This window comes from Elephas maximus, chromosome 3 (assembly GCF_024166365.1).
Source record: "Elephas maximus indicus isolate mEleMax1 chromosome 3, mEleMax1 primary haplotype, whole genome shotgun sequence".
NCBI lineage: Eukaryota > Metazoa > Chordata > Mammalia > Proboscidea > Elephantidae > Elephas > Elephas maximus.
In genome coordinates this window covers 167029250-167042823 of record NC_064821.1, presented here as the reverse complement: position 1 = coordinate 167042823, position 13574 = coordinate 167029250, and the positions used below count along the sequence as shown (strand labels likewise).

Below are 13574 nucleotides of genomic sequence, written 5' to 3'. Positions count from 1 at the left end.
ATTTTGTTAATAAACTTCTGTTAAATACTTATACACAGAAACTTCAGGAAAAAAAAAGTTAATTCTCACTGAGGAGGAGATACATACTTAACCCACTTTACTATTTGGAGAATTTTCAGATAAAATTCAGAGAGAATATAGGCCTGGTTGATATCCTAGAGTAAATATCTGAGTATTATAGCTTATAACATGGAAATAAATTGGAGAAGCCATGTAGCGTGGGTTGGAAGACTAAAAATGAAAAAAACACCAATGACAGAAAGTGTTATTTAACCTTGAAGAGACAAGGAAAAAAAACATGGAACTAAAAAAGTAGGCACCAATTGTTGATGCATTTTGCCTAGCAGTGACACCTCCTGTCCTCAGGGGGAGGTAGAGGAGAACTTGAAATTGGTCAGCTTATTTATACTGTCCTGCTCTCATAGTATATACCCATTACTCTAGCTAAGCTAGTAAAGCCGAAAAAGTTTTTCCCATCAATTTACATTCCTTTAATAGTAGCCATGAGTTTACAATGACAGAAGAAAATTCAGCTCCATAACAGACACTGGTTTGGAGACAGGTAACTTGAAATTGACCTACCAAGTAAGCAAAGGCGGAAGGACTTGTGAGAACTTCCAGTGGGTACAGAGAATATAAAGATAAATGAGCTGTGATTCTGTAATCAAGTTCACAGCCTAGCAGGAGAGACAGGTATTCAGCTAGCTCTGACACAGTGTGATAAACCATGACAGCGCTGTGATTATAGAGTGCCCAAGGAACTAGGTAAGATTTCACAGAGGAGGCAACATTTTGGACAGGAGGCAAGAATGCCCAGGTAAGAAATTTGGATAGTATCCTATGAGCAACAATGTTACCAATTTTTAACCTGAGCAGTAGCATGTTTCAGTCGATGTGTTAGAGACAGAGGTCTGGAAGCAGAATGAAGGAGAGGTTAGTGGCAAGGAGACCCATTAAGAAGCCAACATAAGAAATTTGTTAAGCTAATTAGGAACATAAAATTTATAATAGCAACATATTTCCAGATCACCAAAAATAAGTAAATAAAAGTTTATCCCCTACTCCTTCCCCCCACCTTCCTGGAACACTTTAAAGAGGAAACACAGGCCTCCGGTAAATTTCTACAAAGCCTTGTTCTACATCTCTTGGTTTGCTACGTATTGTTTAAATCTGTGTAGACATACAAGCCCAGCATCCAGAATCAGAGCATTAGAAATGCCCAGGGCCACCACAGCTGGACCATCCACCATTACCCTCTCCTCCTGTCCCTTTTTACCCTCTTGCCTGTGTTTTCAGGATCCTCTCTAGCCTCTAGTTATAAGAAATTCTTAAATGAAAGTAAGAAGTTATTTGTTTTCAGTCCCACAGAACTTTGAAGAGGAACAACTTAACGCAAGCCGTAAAATAGAGATGCATGTAGTAAAGCCGATAGTTAGCTTCCTCAGTAGAAGTTGCTTCTTAAACTTTCATCTCTCTTGTGTCTGCTTTGACATCACTCTTTCTCCATCTCCAGTATATTCCAAGATTCCACTTAATATCAGTTAGTTTCCACGTTGTTCTAACCTAAAAACGACTTCTACCGTGAACATTTTTGCTAAGTAAGGTAAATATTTCAGATTATAGAAGTAAGGAGAAATGCAGCCCCAAATAGGAGATATCATCATGATTACGGTGATGGTGATGACAATGACAATGATGGTGATAATAATTGTAGTAGTAAAATTGATGTAGAGCATATTGTGCGCTAGGCACTATTCTAAGCATGTACATTTCTAAGCTCATTTCATGCTCATAATAACCTCATAAGATAGCTACGATTCCCGTTTTGTAGATGATAGAATTAGACACACAGAGAATTTAAGTAATTTTCTCAAGAACACACAGCTAGTAAATGATGGGGTCAGGCTTTCAACCCGTCAGCCTTGCTCCAGAATTCATGGTCTTCAACACTAAATTATGCCCCCTCTCTTTGATATTTTAAATATCCCATGCTTTGACTTTTGGACAGGGTAAAGTATTCAAAAATTTAAGCTTAAAAATATGAGTTCTAACAACCTTAAGTATCTGTTTTAATTGTTACCTCCCTCACCTTGCTCTCTAGATCCACAGGCAACCAGTTGCTATCTTAGCTATGCAATCTGCCTTCAGGGAACAGCAGGACACCCAGAGCTGTTGGAAATGATACAGAAACACATGTTGATTTTTTTTTTAACCTATATTTGTGTTTTTAGGATATAAAAACAGTAAAAGTTTTATAAATATTTGTCACCACTCAGGATGATTCCATGTTGTCTTTGGTACTCAGTGTCAGATAAAATAATGGCTCGATTAATGATGCAGTTTTAAAGATATGTGTGTGGTTTGCAGACTGGCCTCTGTTGCAGCATTCCTGAGACCTGTCGTTGTCGTCTGGAGTGGTTCACCAAGTATGGGGAGTGTGCTCTGGACACCCATAGAATAGGCTACGAGATAGTTCCTGGAGCTTTGTCTTCTAGGTAAACTGTATGAGTATGTTCATTTCTGGTTTTCACATTGTATGGATGACCAAAACAAAGGCGAAAGAGGGAAGGCATGTGCAGTAGGAAACTGACTCCTATTCTCTTGAAGCATAAACATTCATCCAAAGCCACAGGGAAAAGATGTTAATGTGCCAATTCCAGACAGCTGACAACAGTGTTGTTTGTGCTAAGGTTGCGAAGTTGGTAAACCAGTGTTACTGTCTTACACCCATAGATCCACTTGTCCTTCACATTTTTATGTACAAATTCTTTGTCTTTTGTTTCTCCTTTGAACAGAGCATCATGGTCCACCATCAGGAACAAACTCAGCCAGGCAAAGCCCAGCCCTGCAGCACAGGCCCGTGGGACAGTCACAGACCAACCACATACCTGGGGACAGGTGGGGCTGTTCTGCTCAGGTTTCGTTTTCTGTGTCTCCTCATGTCCCCAACCCCCATCACCCACCACCCTGTATTCCCATGCAGTTAGGCAGAAGCCACTGGTGGGGACAGAATGATAGTTCGTATATATTGCATCCTCAAATACCTTCCCTAACTGTCCCCCTCCCCCAGTGCCTTCATCCCTCTTCCGAGCCCTCCACCCTTGGGCACAATATAATTATCCAGTCATGCCTGACAAGTGGGGATTAGAAAGAAGTGACAGTAGCATCTGGCTCTGCCACTCTTGGCCCTCATACATTTGGCAGGAAGCACCAGACCTTCATGGATTGCCGTCCCTCAGACAACCTGAGCAGGCACGGCTGTGTGTGTACATATCTCTTTTGTTGAAGATATTAGCCATGAAACAAAAACTAGATTTCCAGAAATTCAGTATCTTCCCAAGCATTGGTTCTGTAGGAGAGCCATTTTCCCTGAAATAAGGTCAGCTTGTCTGCCCTCTGGTTCAGTTACTTGAGTGTAATTTCCCTTGATGTAAACTGCATCCAGATGCCCTTTAAAAACAACTTGGAGATGTCGACAGACTAGAAGCTATGCTGGAGTAAATGAGCAGGTTTTTGCCTGGCATCTCTCTGGTTCTAGACATCTTCTTTTTCAGCTCTTGGTCAGAAGGAGAATGGTGAGATTTGGCTTTTAAAGTAAAACAGGGATTAATCTGCTTTTATTTTAGTCTCTTTTTTTTTTTTTTTGGTGCAGAAAGTGACTTGATTTCTGTCTTGTAGAAGTGCCATAGAAGGTGAAATTGGAAAAGACGTCTCCATTTACAGACACTCGTGGTCTGACCACAAGCACCTTGCACAGCCTGACACCGCAATGATTTCAGTTGTGGGCAGCCGGCACAGTCAGGTAAGCAGCCCCCTGTCCCCCAGGTGTGGACTGATATGTTGAATTACTAAATTACTGACACTGGTGACGATTTCTTGCTGATACAGCTCAGATAAATGTGTTTGCAAAACTAATATACTTGCAAGGACCCAACTATGTGTTCAGCGTTCTGTTAGCTTCTGTGAAACAATGTGAGGAGTAAAAGAAAAGTTGACCCTGTAATTGGAAAAATTTGGTCCCGTGGCTAAGTATTTAGACATAAATAGCAGTGTTTTAGCTAATCAAAGTAGAGTTTCAATTTATTTTCCCCCCAGGAAAATTAGTCACAATTTACTTAAGGGAAGCACTTTCCAAAATCCTGCTTTTCTGGTTGTTGCATTGTACATTGACCTGCTAATAGAGAAGACATGTAATCTTCCGATTAATTTAGGCTGCATCTTTAAAAATTAAGTGTCCCGTCAACCAAAACTTAAATTCCTTCCTTATGATACAGACCTGTCTAGAAATGCATATCGAGAGTCTAAGTCATTTCTCTGGTTATAAAAGCAGTCTTTTTTTCAAAATGTAAGTAAAGCAGTCTGTGAAAACTTGTTTGCTTTATGCACCTTTCTCTGTAGAGCCTCGGCTGTTACCCAGTGGAGCTGGAGAGGGGGCCCCGGGGCTTTGGCTTCAGCCTCCGAGGCGGAAAGGAGTATAACATGGGGCTGTTCATCCTGCGTCTGGCTGAGGAGGGGCCCGCCGTCAAAGACGGCAGAATCCATGTGAGTCGGCCTCGCTCTGCAGCCTTTGCTTCTGGCTTCAGACTGGGAGCTTCAGAAAGTAGTTGGTTCAAGGGAATATGCAGAAACCCGAATCCAAGCGGCAGGCTTTTCCGTCACTGCAGCCCCAAAGGCTGTACGGTACTGCAGTTACGCCACGTTCACCTTCTTGACTTCGGTCAGTAAGAAAAAGCAATTTTCACTTGCATAGGCAACATTTGGGAGCATATGGATTAATAAAATATACTTTAATCTTAAAAAAAAAAATACCGTCCTTCTTCACTATGATCGGACGTGTGTCCAAGTTCAAAGGGAACGATCAGAGAAGATTTCACAGAATAGGTGACATTGGCAGGTGGTAGGATTTCAACAGAGAGAGGCTGAGCAGACATTCCAGGGTGAAGAAACAAGCAAAGAGGTAAAATGAAGGAAGCATAAATCATATATAGGTAACTGTGGAGTTTGCCTAGAGTTTATTTAGGAAACACATAGAGGAGTCAAGGAAAAGGAAAATACAAAGGTAAGGTAGGTTCCCATTAGAGACATCCTAGACAGTGGGAAAGGAGCTCTGGTGGCAAGTGGTTAGGCTTTCAGCTGCTGTTAACCAGAATATCAGCAGTTCGAACCCGCCTGCATATGTGACCAACTGTTATTGAAGACAGGGCCTATCTAGGTGACTAGATGATAAATATTTCTTAAGTGAATGGGGGCTGAAGGGAAAGGAAGACTGAAGGATGACTCAGAGGCTTTGTCCCTGCCTAAACTGTGAAAAAGCATTAAGGAGCCCAAGGGGAGAAATGATTTGGCCAAGACTGATGAAATAGTAAGTTTTAGTCATGTTGAGGTGAAGCTAGCAGCTAGCTGACCAGGTTTAAATGTTCAGCAGGCAGTTAGAACTAGTGGTAGCAACTCAGATGGTGACATTACCCAGATGATGATCGAAGTCTTTGTGGTGGATGAGATCATTAACATTAGAGAAGATTTAGGAAGTAATGGGTCAACGGCAGAACTCTGGGTATAGCCTATAATCAGCCATCCAGAGGAGGTAGAGAAAACGGGGGGGAAGGGGACAGGCAGAGGGGTCGTAGAATCACAGAGCCAGAGCTGGAGAGCATTTATGACAAGGGGAAGGACTAACGGCCTAATGGCCAAGTGCCATTAGTGCAACTAATCAAGTGCTGCCGGATCTAGCCTTAGTTCACACTCTCATGGAGATAATTTAATGGAGTGGAAAGGACATGGATTTGGAAATCAGAAAGAGAAATCCTCACATTCTAACTTGCCACCTTGTAGGTGTGTACCATCAGGTTACTTCTCTGAACCTCAGTTTCCTCATCTGCAGAATGCAAATACTATACGTAAAATACATGGACGAGAGTTCCAAACCAGTTGCCATCTAGTTGATTCCGACTTAGGGCAACGCCACGTGTGTCAGAGTAGAACTGTGTTCCATGGAGTTTTTAATGGCTGCTTTTTTTCGTAGTAGACCACCAGGCCTTTCTTCCAAGGGACCTCTGGGTACACTTGAACTTCCAGCCTTACAGTTAACAGCCAAGCGCATTTCTACCACCAGCCAACTTCCGTTGACCACAGTAGTCACTGAATAATTAATTTCCTTTTCTTTCTCTCTGGCCAAGTAAACTTCTTAAAGTATGGAATTTGACACACTGTTTATAGGGGATATCTTAGTCCTTTTTCTTTAAGTGTGTTTAAAAATTTTTTAAATCTCCCATTGTTTATAGTGTTACAAAAATCCAATTAAACAAAAAACTAGTATGTAAGTTTAAAATAAATGTTGGTTCCACATATAACCCTCAGACTGGCAAAGATTTACCGCAACAAACAAAAAGCAAACAGGCTTTAAAGCAGACAAAATATATTTCAAAAAATATATCATTCTTTACAAATGAATAGACATTTTAGAATTCTGTGATTAAATCAACTTTTATTTCAAAAGTAAACTCTGAAGTTTGAAAACAAAACCAAATAAGCTACTACTGCTCTGCCCAGGTCTGTCCTAAAAGATAATCAGCTTTTCAGAAGAGAGTCATTTTTCTGGCTACTAAATTAGCAAAATTTCTGGCTTGGCAAGGATCACGAGAGCTTCACATGTAATTGGTGCTCAATAAAATGTGTTATTGATGACGGCTTACTCTGGCGGCCACTGCCCAGATGACCAGAGCAGGGTATGCCTAGCTCACACTTGCACCACGGAGCCACCTGAGCGTCCCTATCTGCCTGTCCTCTTTCTTGCCTCTTTTTCCTTCTCCCTTGATTTCTCTGTTAGGTCAACAACTGTACTTTGTGTCCTGTAACTATTTTTCTAATGTCTTCAGCACCTGAGGTAGTGCTTTGAACAGTCATAGTAGATATTCCATAGATATTTGCTGAAAGAGTAGAATGAATGGGTGATAACTTGTAGATACTGAAATATTTTTTTTTTAATATTTTACATTAACTCCCAGCAGTTATTATTGGGAAGACAGATTTTGTGATCTATGAAGTCATTAGCAAACAATATAATATTGTAATTCAGTAAAACAAGAAAATGTTAACTTGTAACATAGATCGAAAGCTGTTGAGTCTTAAGCTGGCCCTTAAATCCGGTTAAAATCTAGAGAGACAGGAGAAAAAGGGTTTCTAGACTAAGGACACAAAAAGTCAGCTAAATGGAAAAGGTTCATATTAGGGAATAGTGTCTGATATAGTTAAATATTTAAAATCAGACAGATATATAAAATATTAACAGTCTTACATCTTTGAGGCAACATGATTTTTGAGGAAAATTTGTTTTTACTTTTTAGTCTCACAAAAACTGTGTGAGGTAGATGGCCTTACCCTCACTTATAGACTGAGGCACAGAGAGGCTAAGAGACTTGCCAGGGTCACCCAGCCTGTGACAGCCATGGTATCAGCCAGGTCTGTCATCCTCCAAAGTCCAGTCCACGTTTTACTGCATCAGGCTATGTCAGTTTGGATGATTCTTTTGGTAGCTTCTCAACAGGCTGTAAGGTTATACAAGTTTTGTGTTAGAAAAATCAATTTAAAATCTTAATATATGTTTAGTGGATGTTGTTTAAAAAAAAATATGAGACTGTCTAAAAAGCTATTGACTTTCTTTTTCAAAGGAACATAATTTTTCTCTCTCCCTTCTTTCTGTTTCTTTTCTTCTTTTGGTTCTCCTATTCTCATTTTTCTTTTCCTTTCATTTCTCCCTTCTTTCCTCTCTTCTGTCCTGTAATTTTATTTTTCTACAATACGAAACTGAAATCTTTATTTGTTCTTTTTATCAAAAGATGAATTTCCCGTTATATTCTTAATCACATTTAAAATTTTTAAAGTAACTTAAAAATTTAAACAAATGTTTACGTTTTCCTCTCAAAGGTGCCATTTTTTTTATCTTTAGTTTTGTATAGCCCAGGATAGAACTTTTTTCCCCCTGAGGGTCTGTCTCCCATAAATCTAAGAGTCACTGTCACTCCTCCTCCTCCGCCCAATTTAAAGTTAATAAAACATGACACCTGGTGGCAAATCTGTTCAATTACAAGTTTTATTGCCATTTATTTTTGGTGTACTAAGAGAATATAGGTTTGGACAATGGATTTAGGCCAAAGAATTATAGTTAAAATTAATTATAACCTCAGTCATATTTTACAGGCTATTCCCAAAGCATGCTCCAAATGCTGTCTACTTTTATTTTCATGGAAACCCTGGTGGCATAGTGGTTAACTGCAACAGCTCCTAACCAAAAAAAGGTCCATATTTCGAATCCACCAGGTGCGCCTTGGAAACTCTATGGAGCAGTTCTACTCTGTCCTGTACAGTCGCTATAAGTTGGGTCGACTCAATGGCAATAAGTTTTTTTGTTTGTTTTCATTTCTTTTATTATCAGCAGAATTGTATATCTAGTGCTAATTTATCATCTAAATTCCTCTTCAAGTACTTATCGAGGGAAATCTGGGTATTGGCTTTTGTTTCACATATATTCTGGATAGGAAGTTTTTTTATTAATTATGTTTATTTCTCATCCTATTTTTTTATTAATTATGTTTATTTCTCATCCTATTTACTTTTTGTTGTTTTTTTTAAAGTTTTTTCCCTTTTTTATTTTATTATCAAAACTATTTTGTTTCTGAGACTCTCATCTTTTTTTTTCCCCCATAAATATGCAACAAACTTATTCCATAGTTTACTTGAAATTTTTGCTTTGTGTAGACTGAGGTACAGTCTGCTGTTAAATTTTCTTCATAGTGACTCACTTTAAATCTTTTTTTTGGGGGGGGGGCAAACCAAAAAATCAATAAATAAAGCAAGAACTAATGTTCATTTTTACTTCATTTGTACTAATCATGTTTCATCTCATTAAATCCTCCCAACAACCCCATAAGGTAGGTACTAATATTGTCCCCATTTAACAGATGAGGAAAATGAGGCCACTCCTCTAGGAAGAGGTGGGACCAGAATGTGAAGCACAGACATTATACCCCAAAGCCCAGCTTCCTAACCACTGTCCTGTACTGCAGAGTTGTCCCACCAACCTTTCTCTGTTAGATAATGACCAAGTCCCGTTCCGTTGTGTTACTTCTGGATTGTTTTCAGTAAGCTCTTACAAATATTCTAATTGCTTTTTGGAATTTCAGGAGTATTCCATTGCTCAGTCTTTCTGTTTTGAAGCCAGTATCCTTCAGTTGTTTTTCACCTTGAAATATATTTTAAAATCTAGAAGGATGTCATTGCCATACTAAAAAGCTGTCATTAATCATAGGTCCTTTGCAAAAGTTATACTTGACTTTTCCATATTTTCCTTTTTTCTTCTAAGATAACAACAGACATCATTTCTCGTAAATAGTAATGGTACTGAGGCAATGTAATCCGATCCCTAGTTTTTGTTTGCTTGTTTTTTAGGGAAATGATTTTACACTGAAATCATTGAGTATAAGCCAGTTACTGGTTTTAACTAAATATTCATATTAATACATTTTCCAAGCTTAGTTTTTTTTTTTACAGTTTTAATCAATAAATATTTATTTTATGTAATGTCTTGTATAAGTTAGATTGGACTAAGTTATGTAACAGTGAACTGGTTTACAGCAACAAACCTTTGTTTCTCACTCATGTCCATGTTGACTTCGTCTCTTCTCCATTTTTTCTTCATTTTTGGTCTAGGTTCAAGGAGCAGCCCCTGTCTCAGTCTCCAGGCACAGGGTGATGAAACCACTAGCTTTTCAAGCTCAGAAGTGACGTATCACTTGTGCTCACATTTCATTAGACAAATCAGCTCTCTCGGCTGATGCTTAAGTCAGTAAGGGTGGGAGGTATCATCCTCTCTATTTACTTTCCTACCCTGTGAGTCTTGCTGGACAACACTGAGACCTCAAATTCCCCTCAAAATTACTCCTCATATCCCCATTTTGTTCTCTAGAACTGAACCTCTAGCTGAATCTGAGTCTGCTTCTGGTAATTTCCTATTATTTCCCCACCTTAGCTATACGAGGAAGCTGGCCCTATAGTGGCCTCTGTTCAGATCCACTTAATACATCTGATGTTATCTTGATTTCCTTAATTTTTCCCCCATCCTTCCTCTGGGTCAATATGGGTTGGAATCGACTTGACGGCAATGGGTTTGGTTTGGGTTTTTCATAGGATGGAAACCCTGGTGGCATAGTGGTTAAGTGGTTAAGAGCTGCTAACCAAAAGGTGGGCAGTTCAATTCCACCAGGTGCCCCTTGGAAACTGTATGGGGCAGTTCTCCTCTATCCTGTAGGGTGGCTATGAGTCAGAACCAACTCGATGGCAACAGGTTAGGTTTTTCATAGGATGGGCCTATTTACATGTTCTCATGTCCACCCCCTCTAGGGAATGCAGCAAGACCCCTTTTCATAAAGAAAAGTCATCAATCCATGCATGCAGCCACCCTGAAGCTGAACTTGCATGTAGAAGAATGTCTATTTCAAGATCATAGCTTCCAGACTTATTCAGATACCTGCATTTGTGCTGTAACTGACACAGGCTCATGGCTCTGACCTCCTGGACCTTTTTCCCAGAAAGCCTTCACCTTGTTTGTGCCGTGGGCCCACAGGCCCCTGACTGTCAGATAATATTAGTGTTTATGGGTACAAACTGGCAGCTTGCAGACATGCTTTGTTTGCCCAGTACCACGCGACAAACTTTTAAATTTGAATGACTTCAAGTTATACATACTGCATTATGTTATTAGCCGTGACCCTCAGGCATATGCGTTTGGGCTCCTGCCTTAGAGATATACATTTTCCTCTGAGTAGTGGTTTGGCAGCATAAAACCAGATTTGATATGTTGTAGGTACATTTTCATTGTTTTTAAAAAACATCTTTGCTATTATATTTTGCTATTATATTATATTTTGGACTTCCTTATGTTGGAGGTGATAGGCTAACTCCTGTTGGGGAAAGGGATGGTCACCTTTTACTTTATTTCTAATGACATTGCCTGTGGATGTGATCTGTAGAATTCCTACAGCTACATGTTTACTAAATATATGTTCATAACTGTTACATTATAAAAGACTTGAATATACTTGAGGAGGACATGCACTCCTTTCTTATTTAATGTTTGCATTTAGACTGTCTTTATCTTTTTGTTTATGTGGTTTTTATACTATAATACACTCTACTTCCTTTTAAACTGGAAGATAATCTTAACTAATATAAACATTTGTCATTCTTGGTACTGTGAATTTTTATTATTAACCATGAAAAACTGGAACCCTCCTCTGCTGGCAGGGGCATGAGAAGCACAGCCGATTTGCTTCTTGAGCTTATTACCTTTATCTTCCTCATCCATCTGGCCTTTGTTAGCATGGAAGTCTGCAACGCTATGGGAAATCCTATGATGTCATTCTTAGTGTATTAATATTTAAGAATAGCTTTCATCTTCTTTCAGTCTACTATAATCTCTTCCTTATTTCTAAACCTTGCTTGAAGTCTCCTTCAGAACACTAAGTTGAATTATATGAAATGGCCATTTCTATAGGTCGAAAAAGTTGAATATGTGCATGTTGTATATTTCGCATATAAGTCATTTTGGTCAAGGCCCAAGTAACAGTGGTCTCTCCTTTTCAAAGATTCCCTTTCCCACCCCAAGCCCTTCATTAGATCTGAAGGACAAGAACTAATTCTTAATTTGGCTGATTTTAAAGCCCTTTCTCCACTCTTCTTTGTGGCTTTTGAAGTCCTTTTTATATAAAGGTTCAGATCTAACAAGAATACCTGTAGTTATTTTAGAGATATCTTTCTTTGGTTAATACTTGAAAGTAAAACTCTTTTATATTCCATTCCAAGGCTATGTTTTAGTACAGTTTATTTACCTGCTTATGGCATCAATGCTATTTTGTTTTTAATTTTTTCTGAAACTCTAATTATTAGCAAATTAGTTCTTTGTATACCTGTTAGTGTCTCTTAAATTGTAATTATCTATTAGTAACATTCATTATGTTTGTTCACTGGGGGGAGGCGGGTAGAGTGTCTTCAACATTCCCTATTCTGTAGTCTGGTTAACCCAGCTCTGCTCATTCCACCACTATGTATGATTCTAGCTCCTCACAGTTTCTTTTCACACTAGTTAATATTAACTCATTTAGGCCTTTAGAACTCTTCAGTAGTGTTCATTTGCCACCAGACATCTTTTCCACATTGATTTAGACATTCATCCTTCCTCTCTTTCTTATTATAATACTTTGAATAAACCCTAACTTATTAAAGATTTTTATGGTCTGCCCATTGAAGTTTATCTTGATGTTTTTGTTTCTCTTTGTGTTAAAAAAGTTAAAAAGTCTTAAATGTGTTTAACATGGAGGAGGTCCGTTGTACAGATACTTCACTTCCTTGCTACTCCCCTTATAAGAAAATTTAATATGTGGCGATATGTTCAAGTAAACATTTACTATAATTATTGGATTGTGTTTTCCCAAAATCCTTCTTGTTTTCCTGTTTCAGAAATTATTGTGGCGGGTTTGTAGTGTTTGCAGATGTTTGTCATGTGCACTAAAGCACTGCACAGGTCATGTAATAGAAATAGGTGCAGGGTATGGTGGCAGCACAAAGGAAGGAGCAGACAGTTCTCCCGGTGGCAGGGGGAGCTTCAAAGATGAGAGCCATCTGCCCAGGTTTTAGGAAATAAATCCAAGATTCAGCTCAAGTTTAAAAGTACCCTTCATGGGGTTGATCGATACAGCTCTGTGGTGTCATTTGGATTATTGTAGAGACCTCATCTCTTCACTCCACCTCTTCCACCACTAACCTTCAGTGGAAAACTTAAAATTTGAGTCTTGACTTCAAGATGCCCAGATCCTGACTGACTGGTCATATAAAACCTTCCAGTGTAAGATTTTTATAGAGGAAATAAAATTGCATGTTGTCTTTTTTTTTTTTTACTACCATCTCTGCACTCCTCATCAACTGTAGCATGATAGCACCACATACAAATGACATACTTTACCAGTGAAAGAGAGTCACATAGCAGGCCTAGAGTTGACAGAGTAGAACTGGAGAAGGATGCATAGTTTCATTTGTTCTGTGACTGGTTATTTCCTGTCTAGGTTGGTGACCAGATTGTTGAAATCAATGGGGAACCTACACAAGGCATCACACATACTCGAGCAATTGAGCTCATTCAGGCTGGTGGAAATAAAGTTCTTCTTCTTTTGAGGCCAGGAACTGGCTTGATACCTGACCATGGTAAGTAAAGTAGCCAAGTGATAGCTGAAAAGTTGTGTGTTAAGGAGGGGAGCAGCAGAAAACAAAGGAATGTCGATTTGGAGTGGATAGGTATTTTACTAGCTAATTCAGAGGTGGACCATGTAACGATAGTTATGAAGCATAGTTATTATGGTGTTAGGAAACAAGTGACTTCAGGCAGGACTTTTGTTGGAATAGAATATATTTAAGCTGATTTCAAAAGAAAACATATAGTTGCTTTTGTAGAGAAATGTGCCTGTAAAAAACAAGGACATTAGAGGCAAACAATCTAAATGCCATGAAAACCTTTCAAATCTCTTCAG

At 38.9% G+C, this 13574-nt stretch overlaps 1 protein-coding gene across 5 annotated transcripts in view; it reads left to right on the top strand.

Moving 5' to 3' along the window:
- The window catches only part of MAGI3 (membrane associated guanylate kinase, WW and PDZ domain containing 3), a 255499-nt gene that overhangs the window by 237251 nt on the left and 4674 nt on the right, over positions 1 to 13574 (top strand). For 4 of the 5 annotated variants that reach the window (XM_049880035.1, XM_049880031.1, XM_049880038.1 and 1 more), the window contains exons 17-20: positions 2796 to 2898; positions 3679 to 3802; positions 4399 to 4542; positions 13113 to 13251. In XM_049880035.1, coding sequence (XP_049735992.1) covers positions 2796 to 2898; positions 3679 to 3802; positions 4399 to 4542; positions 13113 to 13251 — 510 coding nt within the window. Of the gene's footprint in view, positions 1 to 2795; positions 2899 to 3678; positions 3803 to 4398; positions 4718 to 10395; positions 11786 to 13112; positions 13252 to 13574 lie in introns of those variants that run through there. The other variant, XM_049880036.1, reaches the window with a different exon arrangement.